Source organism: Sphaerodactylus townsendi, linkage group LG16 (genome assembly GCF_021028975.2).
Source record: "Sphaerodactylus townsendi isolate TG3544 linkage group LG16, MPM_Stown_v2.3, whole genome shotgun sequence".
Classification (NCBI taxonomy): domain Eukaryota; kingdom Metazoa; phylum Chordata; class Lepidosauria; order Squamata; family Sphaerodactylidae; genus Sphaerodactylus; species Sphaerodactylus townsendi.
In genome coordinates, this window is record NC_059440.1 from 14,662,380 (window position 1) to 14,677,006 (window position 14,627).

The 14,627-nt window shown below is 44.8% G+C and overlaps 1 protein-coding gene across 1 annotated transcript in view; it reads left to right on the plus strand.

The window, feature by feature from the left end:
* Nucleotides 1–14,627, plus strand: part of CAMKK1 (calcium/calmodulin dependent protein kinase kinase 1) — a 250,022-nt gene that overhangs the window by 209,844 nt on the left and 25,551 nt on the right. Inside the window, exons 5-8 of the mRNA XM_048519057.1 lie at nt 516–649; nt 918–954; nt 2,269–2,290; nt 2,639–2,727. Coding sequence (XP_048375014.1) covers nt 516–649; nt 918–954; nt 2,269–2,290; nt 2,639–2,727 — 282 coding nt within the window. The remainder of the gene's footprint in view (nt 1–515; nt 650–917; nt 955–2,268; nt 2,291–2,638; nt 2,728–14,627) is intronic.

Sequence of the window (14,627 nt, forward strand, 5' to 3'; positions counted from 1 at the left end):
TGTTACACTATTGATTACATTCTTTTTTTGTGGCAAACTATTTTTAACAAGCCGAAGTCTTCAGGGCTATAGCTAACCAGTACACTTGATGGCTTCATCGCACATTTCTGTATATGCCTGTTGGTTCCTGCATATGTAAATCAGAGATAGAAGGCAACAATTTAGCGAAAACTACCTACATTTTACATTTAGTGCACAATTAGTTTACACTTCCTTTATATTTTGCCGGTTGCTTCAAAACCATGTGATTCTGATGTCACATATTCACAAATACCATGCAATATAGTTCTTACCCATGTGTAGAAGTACTGTGTTAGTGTCGCTGTTCAAGATGATACCCGCAGGCCCTGCCTCATGACATCAGAAGCTGTGCCTTGTGTCATCAGAAGACCCCGTGATGTCACCAGACCAAGACTCGTGAATCTCAGGGTTCGGGATTCTGGGGACTAGGGACTAGGCTACGCAGCCATTGTAAAATGTGGATTGGTTCTTTCATTCTTATTTCCTTGTTGAAGGTCGGCCGCCTCCTCGAGGGTCAAAACCTGCTGCTGGTGGGAAAGCAAAACCAATGGCTCCTCTTGACCGGATTTATCAGGAGATAGCCATCTTAAAGAAACTGGACCATATCAATGTTGTCAAACTTATTGAGGTCTGTTTACTTTCGTGTGTGTGTGCATAAGGGTAATGCTGTTCACAGCCAGTGGGGGAAAAATGTAGTGATGCAAAGATGGGTGGATTGGCCATTTAACTTACAGGGAAATTTCCTGATGGGCTATATGGAAGCAACCCAAGGCAGTTCAAATGACATGTAGCTCATATAAACGTATACTGTAGTTTGTGAATCAGACATCGTGAGGGGAAAGAAATACAGCAGATGAGGCATCTATCACTTGGATTAAATTTCTGTTTCTTTCCAGGTTTTGGACGATCCTGCAGAAGACAATTTATATATGGGTAGGTGTTTCTCTGCATTGGGAAATTAGAGTATTTTTTTGGTGACTCTTTGTGAACAAAGCTACCTGTTGTGATCTAAAATACGCAAAATCCATATCTTGGATCTTGCCATTGGAACACATTGCACCACTTTTTAAGCATATGGATTATACCATTCTTTCTCCTTCCTTGATTCAAAATTCCAAGTCATTCGGGAATCTGTGAAAAAGGAGGATGTACCAGGGTGAAGCACATATTTCCACAGTTCCGGATAATAATGAATACTAAAAAACTTGATTTTTTTTTAACAGGAAAAAAAGCTGAGATTTGGGTTGCGTGTTATATTAATCATGTAAAAAGTGGCCACAAATAAACCTCACTGTTGTAAATTCTTAAAGCTGCTTTACTGACCAATAAAGGAATTGTAAAGTTTTGTTGAAGACTTTCACGGCCAGATTCAACTGGTCGTTGTGGGTTTTCCGGGCTGTGTGGCCATGGTCTGGTAGATCTTGTTCCTAATGTTTTGCCTGCATCTGTGGCTGGCATCTTCAGAGATGTATCACAGAGGGAAGTCTATCACAGTGTGTAACAGACTTCCCTCTGTGATACACCTCTGAAGATGCCAGCCACAGATGCAGGCGAAATGTTAGGATCAAGATCTACCAGACCCAGACAGCCCAGAAAACCCACAACAACGAACTGTAAAGCTATTGGTCTTCTCTCTTGTTATTTCTAAATGCGTCTTCTATCTCACTTAATTAGTGAATGATCTCGGTATTTCCCCAAGATAAGGTAACAGTGAAATTCCGAGAACACTTTCATAGAGGAAAACTCTCTGCATAGACCTGTGTAAGATTCTGAATAGACAGCTTAGCGTGCCACTGTTTGCTGCTAAAATGAAAGAGAAGCATTCGCGAAGGAGGATGAAAGGCCTGTGATCTCACGCAGTTTTTCTCTCTCTAAGGGTATCTTGATACTCTAGAAGAGCATTAAGAATTCTGTATCATTAGAATCTGATCACTAGTTTCAAAGGGATAAGTCGATTGCATAGCCATTATATTCGGGAGTCCAAGCATGCATTCTCTGTTGGAAAATAAACAACTGCGTTGGGAGGTTTATCGCTGTGTCTTAGTGGAGCCCAAATATTAAAGGCACCATTTGCTGTCTGTGACAACCAACTGTTGCGGATTTAATGATGAGCTGTTTTACATTTCCTTCAACGTTTCAGAAACGCAATCGATATTTCAGTTTGGCGATATGCAGATCATTTCAATCAAATCAGTCTTTAATTGTCCTCTATCCCTAATTTGTTTTTCTTTTTTTTCTTTCCTCCAGTATTTGACCTCCTGCGAAAGGGGTGAGTGAGTTTTGGTTACTTAGGGCTCTGTGTATGTTATGATTCCAAAGGAGCCCAGGACAAGGGAAATCATTAGTGACAAATTAAACTTTGTAGAAGCTTGTCTTTACAAAAAAAAAAATGTTTAGCTCTCATGGAACCTAACTATGAGGGTTTTCAGTCAGGTGTAGGGTTGCCATTGGCTGGCAACTGCTGGGATAAGTAGGAGGGTTAGGAACAGAGGGGAATGAATGGAACATGATCTCAAAGCAAGGACCCGCTGTAACTCCCTCATTAGTGGAAGCCTAGGATAGTCTCAGGTAATGTCTGAAATGCCTTCTCTTCTCCTACCTTATGCCCCATTTTTAGGCCTGTCATGGAGGTACCGTGTGACTCGCCTTTCACTGAAGAGCAGGCTCGGCTCTACTTCAGAGACATCGTCTTGGGCATCGAATATTGTGAGTGGGAAACAGTTTTTCCTCCTGTAAATAGTAACTGATCATAAGAAAGGATGGGGCAGAATTCTATATTTACTGGGAGGAAATATTTCCAAATCGGGGTCTGGACTTGCCTCTAGTAAAGAAAGAATGGTGTTACCGTGAACAGTATAGATATGTATTTTTTTAAAGTAGCAGTGGGGAAATAACTCAGCTTGGCAGTGTTTTGGGAAGAGCAACTTAGTTTGGCAGAGCTTTTGGGGAGAGCAACTCAGCTTGGCAGAGCTTTTGGAGAAGAAACAACTTAGCTTGGCAATGCGTGAGGAGGCTAGGCGGGGATCTTTGAGACAATGTATACGGGGAAATTGGCAAGGAGCGTTCTGCAGAGTAACACAAGGAGTCCAAATCAAGTTTAAAATGTTTATATAAGTTTGGTTTCAAGCACACATACAGGAAGATATGGAGGCACATACACACAAGTTCCTAGAGATATAAAAAGGTGAGAAAAATAGGTTTGGATGAGAGAAATGGAATTGGGAGGCAGCGGGGTGATACGTTACCTAATGGTTCCAATGCAGCAAATGAACAAGAAGGCAGGGACTCTATGCAATCATAGAGATCCCATAGAAGGACGATATCATGTCTTACACCAACTTGACCAAGGGAGGTTCAGGTTAGAAATGAGCAATGAGCTTAAGGTGAGCAGGGTTTTTATAGGGTGGATCGCTAGTTTGGCAGGAAAAGAGACCCTTTGCATTAGGTTTCATTTCTTACAGCTGTGCTGGGTTGCGGGGCTGAGCTAATTAGCATATCTATCTATTGTTCTAAACCCAGGAGATTGGTAGCCAATTGTTTCCTTGATTGCATTAGCAACGCCTTGAATAGGTGGTCGGCAGAGTGAGTCTCTGGCTATTGTAATTTAGCTGAGGCAGCGAGATTACATCAGGGATGGGAGCACTTAGGAGTTTTTTAGGAACAGCTGAAGGGAAGGAAGGCTGCAGCATCTCAATTCAAGCGATAGTTAACATTTACAAATCTATTGACTGTAGCTCTGGCTTGGGTGTGGACATCAAGGGAGCAAATGAGTAGATTAACTCTCTACTGACTGTTATTTCTTAGGCTTACTGTCAGCCTATTTTATCCTGTGCCACACCATATATATCTGTTAGTATTAATATATCAGAAATATATCTCACATATACATTCTATCCATAAATTGGATGCGTGTTTTAAGACGTGGGGTGGAAGGGGTACATAACAATGGGCTCTGTGAAGGGTAGCCTCATGAACATAGAAAGCTGCCTTATTTTGAGTCAGACCATCTGGTTCAGTACTTACACCGGCAGTAGCTTCTGCCAGTTTCTGAAATGTCTTTCACAGAACCTGATTCCTGAGATACTTTAGCAGGAGATACAAAGAATGAAAGTGGGACTTTCTGCTTGCTAAGAATGTACTCTGAGTTATTGCCTTAGCTTAGACAGTCATCTGTTCTTTTCTTCCATGGAGTTAACTGCTCCTTTGGAGAGGCTTGGGAGAAGAAAAGCTTCATCATTCTCTGCTCAACCTTGTAGGGTGCAAATCATCTTTTGGAGGGGGGAATCTGTGAGAGGTTCTAGCTCTGGTATTGCATGCAATTAGAGTCTGAAGCGGTGCATCCCAGACACAGTTTTATCACCTCCATGAGGGTTCAGTTTAGGGTTACCAGACATCCTGCTATCTGCGGGAGACTTCCCTACTAGCAACCTTCTTTTCCTACTCTGAGCAGCAGTGGGAGAAAAAAAACCCACTGTCCATATGATGATTGGATATCACTACAGAGGAAATATCACTGTTAGTCTTCCCCACCAGTTTCTAGAAACCCTCTGGTTCTATCAATTTTTTTCTGGCAGTTCCTAAGGTGTGATATCAGTTGCACATTCCCCCAGAAATGATGTCATACTGTTGTTGACTGGAGTATGCTGTAGTGCTTGTGGAAAAAACTATGGAAACCACAGAGTTTTTTCATGAGTGCCCCCTCTTTTCCCCAGCGCAATGCCAGCACTTCTGTATAAACCAGAAGTGATGTCATTGAGTAGATGACATTGATTGCCTCCCCAACCCTTCCTCCCTAAACCTCCCACCAGTTGTGAGAGGGATCTGGCAATCTTATCTGTTACCCTCCATAAACAGCAACTATCTTGCTACAGGCCTGGTCTGCCCTGCTAAAATTAATCATAAACTGTTGTTATCAAACAGTGTCCTTTATGTAGAATCCATTCCTCCCTCCCTACTTCTTTCCCCCATCTTTTAGAAGTGAGGCTCCAACTGCTTCCTACTGGTGTAATAAACTGGTGTGGGAAGGAATCAATCTTTTGCTTCCCCCTTGTGGCTTGCTTTCTACAAATGGCCATGCTTTTATTGATTGCCTCCGGGGAAACCCGTGGTGGTTAATGTGGAGACCAAGCACTGCTGTTCCCTCCAGGGAGCTCTTTTTCGTACGGTGGTAGATGTTGTGGATTTTGAAAAGAGGAAGAGATGGAAGCATAATCAATGAAGTTGAAGCCACAGGAAGGTTACGGGCCCAGTAAGCTACAGATGCTCACAGTCATTCATGAACAAACCTTCAATGATCCTTCAAAGCTGCTCTTTCTGTATTCCAACCTCAGTGCTAAAGAAAGATGCTAAATGAAGGAAGCCTAGGTTAGCCAACCTCCAGGTGGGTCCAAGGAGAAAACAGGAGAAGCGCAACCAGAAGGGTATATGCTATATTAGTGAGGTTGTGCAAGATTGGCATGTGTTCCATCAAAGTAATTTTTATTCATATAATCAAATTTCCAAAGCATGTAACACACTTTTACCCATATATCCAAGTAAGCATAAATTTAAGTAAGCCATGTGTTGTCTCTTTTATGTTTACTGGGACAGATGGGTTGGGAAATTTGATTATATGAATAAAAATTACTTTCATGTAACATAAGCCAATCTTGCAAAACCTCTGGGTGGAGCCTGGAGGTCTCTCAGTGTTACAACTGACCTCCAAGCAGCAATGATAATTTCCCCTGAAGAAAATAGCTGCATTGGAGCGGGTACCCTAGGCATACTCCACTGTGGTCCTTCCCTTTTCCAAACCCCAAGTTTCCTGGCTTTTACTCACAAATCTCAAGGAATTTTCTCACACAGATTTGGCAAGGCTAAGCAAGCCACAGTATCCCAGGGCTCAACCCAAGATGAGAAATAACAAATAGGAGTTGGGGGCCTGCAAAAATTGTGGGAATGGGATTTGGAAGCCCCCATCTTCAGGAGAATTTTTTTCAACACAGGGTTATTTTAGGGGCTTAGGGAGGAACTGGTGACTGCAGGGGGCTGAGGCAAAGACATTGTGTGGAAAACTGCCACACAGACGCCCTGTTGCCAGTGCCAGCGTGGTGTAGCAGTTAAGAACAGATGCACTCTAATCTGGAGAACTGGGTTTGATTACCCGCTCTGCCACTTGAGTTGCGGAGGCTTATCTGGTGAACCAGATTAGCTTATGCACTCCAGCTGGGTGACCGCGGGCCAGTCACAGTTCTTCGGAGCTCTCTCAGCCCCACCCACCTCACAGGGTGTTTGTTGTGGGGAGGGAGGGAAAGGAGATTGTAAGCCCCTTTGAGTCTCCTTGCAGGAGAGAAAGGGGGATATAAATCCAAACTCTTCTTCTTCAAATACCTCCTCCTTCATAGAAGCCACAAGAACGACATGGAAAATTGTTGCGGAGTGCACAGCCAAACCTTTCCGAGCCAAAAGAACCCATCCAAGGTCAAAAACTAGGTTATTGGCAGGATAAATAGGTTATGGGCAGCAGAGATAAGAGCCTGGAATTACTATGAAATATGCGTCAGCTTGTAAATAATTAGTGTTTCTCCCCCACTACCCCCCAACTGTGTTCCTGAATTGCCGTCATCATCCTCGTCATTCAAAAGAAGACCTTTTAAAAACATATCAAAGCATGCTGGATTCCTTCCCCCGGTGCCATTTTCTTTTGATAGGGTGTTAAATCACTTTCTCCTCTGAAGCAAAGCTGGATGGTTAATGTGAGTCTCCACGCAGCAGTACCCGGCTGGATTGGTTTTTGTCCTTGAACGGTGGCTAGCGCTTTTGCTAATCAAATATAATTCGGCGCACAGCAGCCTCAGCAGACAGCATGATGCACTAATGGTATTTTGAGTGCATATATACAAACCCACCCACCCCCTACCCCCCAGCAGCTGCTTCTATGTTTCTCTCAGACATCTAAGTTTCAAAACGTGGAGATTTTCAGAAAGGGAAGCAGGGGGTGCGATTCATTTCAGACCCTTTACAACGGCCCTTTTCTCTTCCCGGTGATCATTACATCGCGAAATCAAGGTTGCTGTAGATAAAAGCGACAGGGTATCCTCCGAGGTTTCTCGGATGAAAATAGAGGCGTGCTTGTAATGTCTCTTTTTCTGATAATGAGCATCACAGCTCGAGCATCCCCCCGTTGCACTAAAGTGCTTCTTTATCGTTTTGTGCTGAGACCGTCGCTCTTGCTCCAGTTCAAAAGCCAGAAGGCTGTGGGTTCTTCCAATGAAAAGATATCTCAGAAACAACAATAATCGCACCCAAAAATAGGTTAGCCACAGTATGCAACAGGCTTCTGCTGCTGTGGTATGTGAAATGGCAGTCTGGTACTGCAGTGTTCATGCACACAGACTGAAACACATGCATACTAGAGACCAGAGAGCCAGCGTGGTGTAGTGGTTAAGAGCAGGTGGATTCTAATCTGGAGAACTGGGTTTGATTCCCCACTCCTCCACATGCGTGGCAGAGGCTTATCTGGTGAACCAGATGTGTTTCTGCCCTCCTACATTCCTGCTGGGTGACCTTTGACTAATCACGGTTCTCTCAGAACTCTCTCAGCCCCACCTACCTCACAAGGTGTCTGTTGTGGGGAGAGGAAGGGAAAGGACCTAAAATGGGGGAGCTAGAATACAGAGTTTTGAAGGAGGACTTTGATATAGTGGGCATTACAGAGACATGGTGGAATGAGGAGAACCAGTGGGATGCTGTTATACCAGGCTACAGGCTCTATAGGAAGGATAGGACAGGGCGCATTGGGGGTGGAGTTGCCCTTTACATCAAAGAGAGCATAGTATCACATAAAATAGACAATGCAAGGGGAGCTGGTTCCCCTACAGAATCACTGTGGATATCAATACCAGGTGTGAAGGTCAGTTTAATATTAGGAATATATTATCGTCCCCCTGACCAAAGTGCACAAGAGGATTCTGAGATGGAAAAAGAAATTAGAGAGGCCAACAAAAACAAAAATGTAGTGGTAATGGGTGATTTTAACTATCCCCATATAAACTGGAAAATGCATGTTCAGGTCATAGTAAGGAGAGAGCATTCCTGGATATGCTAAATGACTGTGGCTTAGAGCAGATGGTTGTGGAACCAACCAGGGGAGAGGTGATCCTAGATCTAATTCTATGTGGGACCCAGGACCTGGTGCAGGAAGTCAGTGTTGTTGAGCCGATAGGGAACAGCGACCACAATGCTGTCAGATTCAGTATCTCAGCATGCGAACAAGTGGCAACTACTAATGTAGTTACATTCGCCTTCAGAAAGGGAAATTTCTCAAAGATGAGGGGGATAGTGCGCAGGAAGCTGAAAGGGAAAATCAAGAGAGTCAAAACTATCCAGGATGCTTGGAGGTTATTTAAAAACACAGTAATAAAAGCTCAGCTGGAATGTGTTCCACAGGTTAGAAAAGGCAGCACCCAGTCCAAAAGAAAGCCACCATGGTTAACAAGAGAGGTTGAGGAAATTATCAGAAAAAAGAAAATGTCTTTTAGAAAATGGAAGTCCAGTTTGGCTGATGAAGAATATGAGAGGGAACACAAATGGTGGCAAAAGAGAAGCAAGTTAGCTGTAAGGGAGGCAAAAAGGATTATGAGGAACGCATGGCTATGAACATCAAGACCAGCAACAAACAGTTCTTCAAGTACATCAAAAGCAGGAAGCCAGCAAGGGAAGCGGTAGGCCCGTTAGATGACAAAGGAACAAAGGGTGTGCTAAAAGATGGCAGGGAGATTGCAGAGAAGCTGAATGAATTCTTTTCATCTGTCTTCACCCAAGAGGAGGTGAGGAACATTCCTGCACCTGAACCAAGCTTCTTAGGAGGCGAATCCGAGGAACTAGCAAAGATAGTGGTAGACAAGGAAGAAGTTCTGGCAGCCATTGATAAACTAAATGTTACCAAATCCCCTGGCCCAGATTGCATTCACCCAAGAGTTCTTAAAGAGCTCAAGCATGAAATTGCTGATCTTCGCACTTTAATATGCAACTTATCCCTGAAATCAGGCTCCATCCCTGAAGACTGGAAGATGGCCAATGTCACACCAATCTTTAAGAAAGGATCTAGGGGGGACCCGGGAAATTACAGGCCAGTCAGTTTGACATCTGTTCCTGGTAAATTAGTAGAATCTATCATTAAAGATAAAATTATAAAACATGTAGAAAAGCAAGACCTGCTGAGAAAGAGTCAGCATGGCTTTTGCAGAGGCAAATCCTGTCTTACAAACTTACTAGAGTTCTTTGAGGGAGTAAACAGGCATGTGGACAGGGGTGAACCGGTGGACATTGTCTACTTGGATTTCCAAAAGGCTTTTGACAAAGTTCCTCACCAGAGACTGTTGAGAAAACTCAGCAATGAAGGAATAAGAGGGGAAGTCCTCCTATGGATTAAAAACTGGTTGAGAAACAGGAAACAAAGAGTGGGTGTAAATGGGAAGTTCTCACAATGGAGAGATGTAGGGAGTGGTGTCCCCCAGGGATCCATTTTGGGACCAGTGCTCTTTAACCTATTCATAAATGACCTGGAAGTAGGGGTGGGTAGCGTGGTGGCCAAGTTTGCAGATGATACCAAATTATGTAGGGTGGTGAGAACCACAAAGGATTGCGAAGAGCTCCAAGCGGACCTTGATAAATTAGATGAGTGGGCTCAGAAATGGCAAATGCAGTTCAATGTAGCAAAATGTAAAGTGATGCACATAGGGGCAAAAAATCCAAACTTCACATACACGCTACAGGGGTCAGTGCTATCAGTCACAGACCAGGAAAGGGATTTAGGCGTCTTAGTTGATAGTTCCATGGGAATGTCAACTCAATGCATGGCAGCTGTGAAAAAAGGCAAACTCTATGCTGGGGATCATTAGAAAAGGAATTGATAATAAAACTGCAAAGATTGTCATGCCCTTATATAAAGCAGTGGTACGACCGCACTTGGAGTACTGTGTCCAGTTCTGGTCGCCGCATCTCAAAAAGGATATTGAGGAGATAGAAAAAGTGCAGAGAAGGGCAACAAGGATGATTGAGGGACTGGAGCACCTTCCCTATGAGGAGAGGCTGCAGCGTTTGGGACTCTTTAGTTTGGAGAGGAGGCTGAGGGGGGATATGATTGAAGTCTACAAAATTATGCATGGGGTAGAAAATGTTGACAGAGAGACATTTTTCTCTCTTTCTCACAATACTAGAACCAGGGGGCATTCATTGAAAATGCTGGGGGGAAGAATTAGGACTAATAAAAGGAAACACTTCTTCACGCAACGTGTGATTGGTGTTTGGAATATGCTGCCACAGGAGGTGGTGATGGCCACAAACCTTTATAGCTTTAAAAAGGGCTTGGACAGATTTATGGAGGAGAAGTCGATTTATGGCTACCAATCTTGATCCTCTTTGATCTTAGATTGCAAATGCCTTAACAGACCAGGTGATCGGGAGCAACAGCCGCAGAAGGCCATTGCGTTCACATCCTACATGTGAGCTCCCAAAGGCACCTGGTGGGCCACTGCGAGTAGCAGAGAGCTGGACTAGATGGACTTTGGTCTGATCCAGCTGGCTTGTTCTTATGTTCTTATGTTCTTATGTTCTTAAGGAGTTTGTAAGCCACCTTGAGTCTCCTTCCAGGAGAGAAAGGGTGGGGTATAAATCCAAAACTCTTCTTCTTCATCTTCTCTCTGCCAATTCTGCTCTGCAAATCCACCGCCATTACTCAGGGTCGCCTCCCAAATGCTATAATCATGCGTGAACTTAACTTGGGGGGAAACTGCCTTAGCGAGACATTTTCAGTGGAGAATCAGTGGCGAAAAAGGAATGCTGAGCCCCTTCTCCCATCGGCCGATTTCTCCCTGCGAGTCCCACACCCTCAGCAAGTGAGCTCTAAAACAAAACAATGGAAAAACAGCCTCAGGGCAAGGCAGCCTCGAAGGAGTTAAGCAGTCCTCCCTGTGAGTACCACCCCTCCCCCTCCATTTCTGCAGTCACAGGGAAGATAGGGTTTAAAACCTGCATTTAGTGAGAAAACATCTAGTTTGGCTCAGAGAAAAGCTCAGCCCAGGCGTCTCTGGGGAGTGAGAAACGGGAGCCGCCGGGGGGAGAAAAGAAGCACGGTTGTAATCATCGAACGCGCTTCCCTTTTCATTGCAGTGCAATATTGATTTGTGTGCGCCTTAGAGAACCTCGGCGGCTCGCAGCCGTGTGTGAGAGGAAGCGCATCTCGGATAGTGGGGAATGTGTCTGAGCGAGGAGCTGATCTCGCCTTCATAGCGTGAAATGATTTCCTGCCAAAGCTAACTGAGCAACTCGTTTGTCAGGAAAGCCCTGGCGCTGCGGCTGCGGGAAACCCGCTCACGGCAGACGCTGTGACTCACCCGGGGCTGCATGTTTGTCAGTGGGGAACCTGGCCGGTTATGTTAGGCTTTGGAAGAGGGGTGAGAAGGAAGAGGACCTCCTCCCTCATTGAAAGACTGGGGGCTCCTTTCTGGTGACCCTTGCAATGATCGGTGGTTGCTGAGGGTCTGAGTAAGGGCATATAATTTTGCCACAAAAAGCCTTTGGGGGAATGCTTATCTGGGGTGGATTCTGCACTGCACGTTTATAACTGGTTGCAGTCATTATAAAGGAATCTGTTTTCCTTTTCTTTGCTTCGCCTGTGTGCCCTTGATGTGTTTAGGCAGCAACCGGAGCCCACGGAAACAAACTGGGCTGCTTTTGTGCCTTCGCATGGAGACACTTCTCTTTTATTTCCTGCGATGCATGCGTAGCTGCGAAGGCGGGCAGATATGAACCCCCGCAGCTGTGCTGATTGTCCCACCATCTGATCAGCTGGCCCTGAGTAGCTGTGCATGTTCAACACAGAGAAAGAAAGAAAGAAAGAAAGAAAGAAAGAAAGAAAGAAAGAAAGAAAGAAAGAAAGAAAGAAAGAAAGAAAGAAAGAAAGAAAGAAAGAAAGAAAGAAAGAAAGAAAGAAAGAAAGAAAGAAAGAAAGAAAGAAAGAAAGAAAGAAAGAAAGAAAGAAAGAAAGAGGAACCTTCCTGTAGTGGCCAGGCAATAATGAATGTGTTGCTGTAGATCAGGGGTCTTCAAACTCTGGCCCTCCAGATGTTCATAGACTACAATTCCCATGAGCCCTACCACTTGGCCATGCTGGCAGGGTCTGATGGGAATTGTAGTCCATGAACATCTGGAGGGCCATAATTTGAAGACCCCTGCTGTAGATCTATGTGGCAGTCATACTAGATGCCACAGGAAGAAAACGTGCTTGGACGACTTTGTACACTGGCGGGTTCTGATGGCGTAGTGCCAATGGGGCAGCGGGGAGACGCCCTGGGCACACGCTGCGGCAGGGCAGGTCCGGGGCCTTCTGGGGCGGGGGCAGGCAGCGCTGCAGCAGGGGCGCAGGGCGTGTCCGTGCCCCGGGCACAGTTTCTCTTTGCTCCGCCCCTGTCGGGTGCTCAGAAAATCTGCCCACAACTCTGCTGGGCAACCTGCACAGAATGGCAGGTGGGCAGGTTCTCCCTGATATAGTGGACCGCGTGGACCCTAAAGTGAACTGGTGGAAGGGAGGAAAATGAAGCATCTCCTGCCTGTTGTGTTCACAGTTTCCCCGTCCCCCCAGGTGTTTTTATAACATCTTGCAGACATTATATTTGGCCTATGCGGAATCCATCTGGAGAAGGAGCTTAATTGTTTGGGAGACAGGGCTGTCGTTTTAACGTCTGTGACAACTTAGGCTGCTTTTAAATTGTGTTGTGATATACTGGGTTTGTCGCATTGTTCTCTCAGGTTGCGTTTATGTTTGGGTTGCAATGCTTATATGCATTATACAGCTTTTATTGCATTTTTTAAAAGCGTGATCTGCCTTGAGCATCAGCAAGAAAGGTGGACTATAAATTAAGTGAATAAATTAATGAACCAAACAAATGAGCCAATTTTTCCTTCGTCAGAAGTAGTCCTTTGAGGCTGCATTAGAACCCAGCAAGGAATGCTGTACTCTGTTTGTTCCAAACTGAGACTTAAAGCTGTGCAATGGGTTGCGACATTTGCGATCAAGGGTGTGGCGAAGGGTAGTCGATTAAAAGAGATACTTATTAGCAGAGATGCAGAAGCAGCATCCTGTGGGAAAGAAGAGAGCCAGAGATCCCTTGAGTTGCTTTATATAAAAGTTTACTCATCTAAAAGGGTAGGGTTACATGGAATAAAACAAATAAATGCTGGACTGCTCTGTTACATATTTACAGTACTAACTATACGCTTAAGACTACTTCCTTCCTACTTCTCTCTGTCCATGTGGTCATCTTCTTTGAAACAAAGAAAACAAGTTAACTGTATACCTTCGTGCTCAGCAACATGTAAGCAATGGCTATCTGACTGACCAACGGCTAATCAATAGACCAGTGATGGAGAACCTTTTTGAGACCGAGTGCCCAAACTGCAACCCAAAACCCACTTATTTATCGCAAAGTGCCAACACAGCAATTTAACCTGAATACTGAGGTTTTCGTTTAGAAAAAATGGTTGGCTCCGAGGCGCGCGTTACTCAAGAGTAAGCTTGGTGGTAGTCGGTGGCTTTGCTTTGAAGCAACCCTGCAACTCTTCGAATGGGTGAATCACGACCCTAGGAGGGTTTAATCAGAAGCAAGCCACATTGCCAGCAACTGAGCTTACTCCCAGGTAAAGGATCGCGCTTTAGTTCTTTGCATGAAAATCAGTGGGGTTTAACAGCGCTTAACAGGGTTACCTATACTGCTTCCCCAAAACTAGGTCTTAGGTTTAATGCTAACAATCGAGCCCAGTGGCCCAGGCCAGCCTAGATGTGTGTGTGTGTGGGGGGGGGGGATTTCCCTCCCACATGATGAACTCTGTTTGTGAGTGCCCACAGAGAGGGCTCTGAGTGCCACCTCTGGCACTCTTGCCATAGGTTCGCCATCACTGCAATAGACCAAGTCACAAACAGTGACTTCAGTAACTTGTTTACATTCAGTTAACCTTTTTATAACTGAGTTGTGACAGACACTTGCAAATACCAACACAGAGTTAAACCCCATTCCCACCCCTACACAATCTCCTCTTTAGAAGATCCTGCCTCCTATGCTTCTGCATGAGTCACTGCTCCGAGCCTAGTTCCAGAGAGAAGCCCAGAACAATGACTAAAACAGAGATACTGTGAGCAGCCAGCATTGAAGGCCAGTCATTCTCTACTGCATCTTTAGGAGTGATTGGATGAGTCAGTCTCACCCGATGCAGAGATGTGGCAAAACTGGCAAGAGCCAGGACCAGAGCAGTGACTCATGCAGAGACCCAAGAAGAGTTCTTTGCAGATGGGTGATTTTACCATGTCTCTGTCTGGGAATGTAGCTGAATGATCCCAACACCCCTAGTACAGAGCTCTTAAAAGAGTCTTGTTGGAAGCAGGCAAGGTCCAGAGCAGTGGCTCTTACAGAGAAGCACCAGGCAGCCTCTTCATTGGATGAACACTTTGGTCTCATTCGCTTCTGCCGTTATATAAAGTATTTCTTGCAGCTTTATTTCTGGCAATTTCCCCTATATTGTCAGTTTGGTAATTGCTACTGCAGAGCAGACTGTTCTGATTGCAGCCCTGT